The 3,528-nt window shown below is 37.6% G+C and overlaps 1 protein-coding gene across 1 annotated transcript; it reads right to left on the reverse strand.

Annotated features, from left to right (window-relative positions):
- Positions 1 to 245: 245 nt before the first annotated feature.
- Positions 246 to 1,195, reverse strand: LOC121990591 (membrane protein PM19L-like). The gene is made up of 4 exons (XM_042544701.1): positions 1,052 to 1,195; positions 737 to 956; positions 618 to 663; positions 246 to 528 (listed from the first exon to the last, which is right to left on the reverse strand). The coding sequence occupies exons 1-4, from the start codon at positions 1,176 to 1,178 to the stop codon at positions 409 to 411; spliced, it is 513 nt and encodes a 170-aa protein (XP_042400635.1). The 5' UTR covers positions 1,179 to 1,195; the 3' UTR covers positions 246 to 408.
- Positions 1,196 to 3,528: the final 2,333 nt, after the last annotated feature.

The raw sequence follows: 3,528 nt of genomic DNA on the forward strand, positions 1-3,528 counted from the left end.
CCTCCACAAGGGCTAGACTTCTGACCTCCACATAAGCTTGACTTCTGACCATCATATGGTCTTGACTCCTAACTACATCATCTTACTGACCCCACAATCATGTACCGTATCATTTATCTTTACAGTCAGCTTGATCATTAAGGAATTATTATTTATCAAAAATATTTATTTAAATTAATAATTTATATTTTAGTCTGTTTAAAATAATCTTAATTTAAGGTAATGCAGATATATATATATACTTACTGAGATGAAGCCTTTCTACAGACAACAAATAGAGATCAAGACTCGCACAGCGTGAACACTTTTAAGTTCGGATTGCTTTAAAACCCTTTGATGGAAACACAAATTAACAAATTGTTTTCTTTGTTCCTTGACCTGCACATCTCGAATGACTTGGAATCACGATCAGATCATGTAACTTGTCCTTCTTTCTTGCTCTGTCGGAGATGACGATCCCCCATGAATCACAAGAATGTATACCAACTCTGTCACTGATAGAATGATCAAGAAAGCCTCCATCGTCCTCTGAAAAGTTTGCAGTACTAGTGTTAAATATGCATTACAAAAAAACAAAAGGCTTAACGAATTATATATTCTTGAGTTTTAACTCTTACCAGTTTTGCATTCCTTCCCTCAAGAACAATCTCCTTACAGGCCAAACTGCGTAACAACAAATGTTAATTACTTTGAAGCATGATTCCTTATAGTTAATAAATAAGGAATTAAACTATACCCCATCGCGAGGAGAGTGAGGAGCCATGCAGTAATAGCAGACGAAACTGCAGGCTGCAAGCTGCTGTATTTCCAGAAGCGGATGTGATTGAATCCGGCAATTGCTGAGGCAGCCCCAACGGCGCCTGCGATTAAAGCGAACATGACGAAGAAACCAGTGGCAAAGTTGCCGATGGGGAAGAAAACCGGCGTGAAGTGAGCCGGGAGTTGCAGTTCCGGACCTGCAATCAGTCAAAAGAAGAATTCATTAATTAATTAATTATGAAAATTAACAAGTGTGCAATTTGAAGGGATGAAGGAGGGTAATCGTTGTTACCAATGATGAAGCCACGATTGATGGCAGAGTTGATGGCCCAGCCGCCAATGGCTGTCACGATGAGGTACATACAGAAGTTGAGGAATAGGAGGAGGGAGGCAATGGGCTTCAGTTGATCGTTGGCCATGGCGAGATAGAATAGGAGAAGGTTTAATTAATGAAGGAGTTGGTCATTTGTTATATATGTGTATGCATAATATGGAGCTGCACAAAAGTCGATAGGAAATATTCTTTCCTTCCCCTGGTTTAGTTCGGGTGGCTTGTGATTTTCCGGGTAGGGAATCATGAAGCAAAAAACTTTTATCAGAAGGAAAGGAGTCTTAATCTTGAGGATCAGGAACATCGAAGCCTGCTTGTGTGAAGGTTAGAATTTTTAACGCCGTTACCTAGCTCTTGTTCATAGAATGGTATGAAGAGTGCATGCATAGGATCACTGTATCTTTAGGAAATGGTATGTATTGAGCAAAAATATTATAAATTTTATATTATTAAATTCAATTTATGCAATCAAATAAGTAAATAAATTTATTTTATAATACTGATCCTACTCCAATTTAGCATGCCACACGTGATGTGGTAGAGATAACATTAGTACATTACCACAAAGTATGATCAACACAACAAAACCCTTGGTCTGCCCAATTCGAGATGAGACTGTAGGTACAACGGAGATCGATAAGAAGGAGGTGAATTGTTTCTGAAAAATTAAAACGATATCCTCCTCGGATCTTTCAACTCAAAAAGTAAAGCAATTATAATAGAATTAAGAGCAGAAATAAAAGAAGACAGAAATTTAACCTGGTTACAACCAAGAGGGTTGTTAATCCAGGGCAGTAAGAAAAGCGCAGTAGAAGATCTCCTTTGCTGAAGGCGGAGAAACCTTTTACACACTTAAAACGCTCACTAGTTGCTAGGAAAGACTACAGAATTGATTGCTTGAGTTGTTGTTTCTTTCCTAGCTACAGGGGCCTTTATATAGCTCCTGGAAAGTCTATCCCGAGGGTCCAAGGCGCCTCCAACAAGAGAGGGGATAAAACTTTATCCAAACAGCTCAACGTTTACTTCTGCCGGGTCCGAGGCGCCTTCAACAGGGGTTGAAGGCACCCTCAAGCTGGAGGCGCCTCCAAGCCTGATGGAGGCGCCTCCAAGCTAGCTGGCAGCTTTTCCAGTTTGGTTGCTTCTTTGCTTTGTCTTCCGAGGTCTCGTTCTTTTGGGTGATTCCGGTCAACCGAAATAGAGCTCACCCAAACCCAATTTTCGGCCTTCTCCTCGAGCAGGCTTCCGTCCGGCTTCTCGTCCCTCGAACGCCGCGCACGTTCTTCTCGTCCACCGGAGTACTATTCCGCAGCTGTCTCGTCCTTCGGACGCACCGAGCCCGTCGGCTCCCTTCCCGTGCCGCCCTTCTCGCTAGCTGCGTCTTCCGCTCGACTTCTTGTGCTCCTAGGCTTCTGCACACTCAGACACAGGGATCAAACACAAAGCAGGACCTAACCAACTTGATTGATCACATCAAAATACCCACGGGGACTAACAATCTCTCCCTTTTTGATGTACATCAACCCAAGTTTAAGTTAGGGTAAAAATAGACAGAAAAGTAATTTTAAAAGAAAATTACTAAACTAACATATTAAACATCAGTTTGCAATAAATAAAATTACAACTACTAAATTAAGAGTTAACAAAAAAAATATTTTTAATTTTAAAAAATTCTCTCCCCCTAAATATGTACTTCTCTAAAGAAAATTTTCTAATTTAAGATGAAAAAATGTCTAAGTAAGCTGAATTGGTAGAATTTTCAAAAATAGAAATTTCAAAAAGATTTCTAAGTAAAAAAAATTGATTTTTAGAATAAAAAATAAATTCTAAGTGAAGCTTTCAAGAGACATAAAAATGAATTTCTAAGGAAATGTTTAAAAACTTTTTAAAGCATTATTTAATTCTAACTTTAATGCTTTTATCAGAAAGTTAATTAAATATTTTTATTTCGATATTTCGGCTTCCAGGTCGTGGCGAGACACTAGGTCTTCTTGGTTATTGGAGCAACAACCACTTCCTTAGACAAAGCTTCCATAAAGAAATTCAAAGTTTAATTTTCTTACTGTAAGCTGTTAATTAAATAAATTAATTTAGCACAGATTTCGGAACCCAATAGAGGTTCCTTCCTACAGGGTTATTCAAAAATTTTGAGGGTACATAGTTCTTATGCACTCTTCTAAGTTGACCCTAATGATTTCTAATGTACCAATTCAATTTTCCATAAATTCTAACTTTTGATTTTGGAAATCTATTTAAGCATGCATTAGTTTTAAAATTTTTAATTTCTAATTTTAGATTATCATTTTCTGATTTTAGATTATCGTACATCTCAAGTGGACATGTTTTTGCTAATTTCAATTTCAATTAAGCATTTTCTTTTTCTAATTTGAATAGATCTTTAGAAAGAGACTTAATAAAGCGAAAAGACTGAGTCGGGATTA

This window comes from Zingiber officinale, chromosome 6B, assembly GCF_018446385.1.
Source record: "Zingiber officinale cultivar Zhangliang chromosome 6B, Zo_v1.1, whole genome shotgun sequence".
Classification (NCBI taxonomy): Eukaryota; Viridiplantae; Streptophyta; class Magnoliopsida; order Zingiberales; family Zingiberaceae; genus Zingiber; species Zingiber officinale.

Coding starts and splice junctions, on each gene's coding strand:
- LOC121990591 (XM_042544701.1), bottom strand. CDS start 1,178: ATGGCCAACGATCAACTGAAGCCCATTGCCTCCCTCCTCCTATTCCTC. Junction 957..1,051: donor CAATCGTGGCTTCATCATTG/GTAACAACGATT, acceptor GACTGATTGCAG/GTCCGGAACTGCAACTCCCG. Junction 664..736: donor CTCACTCTCCTCGCGATGGG/GTATAGTTTAAT, acceptor GTTGTTACGCAG/TTTGGCCTGTAAGGAGATTG.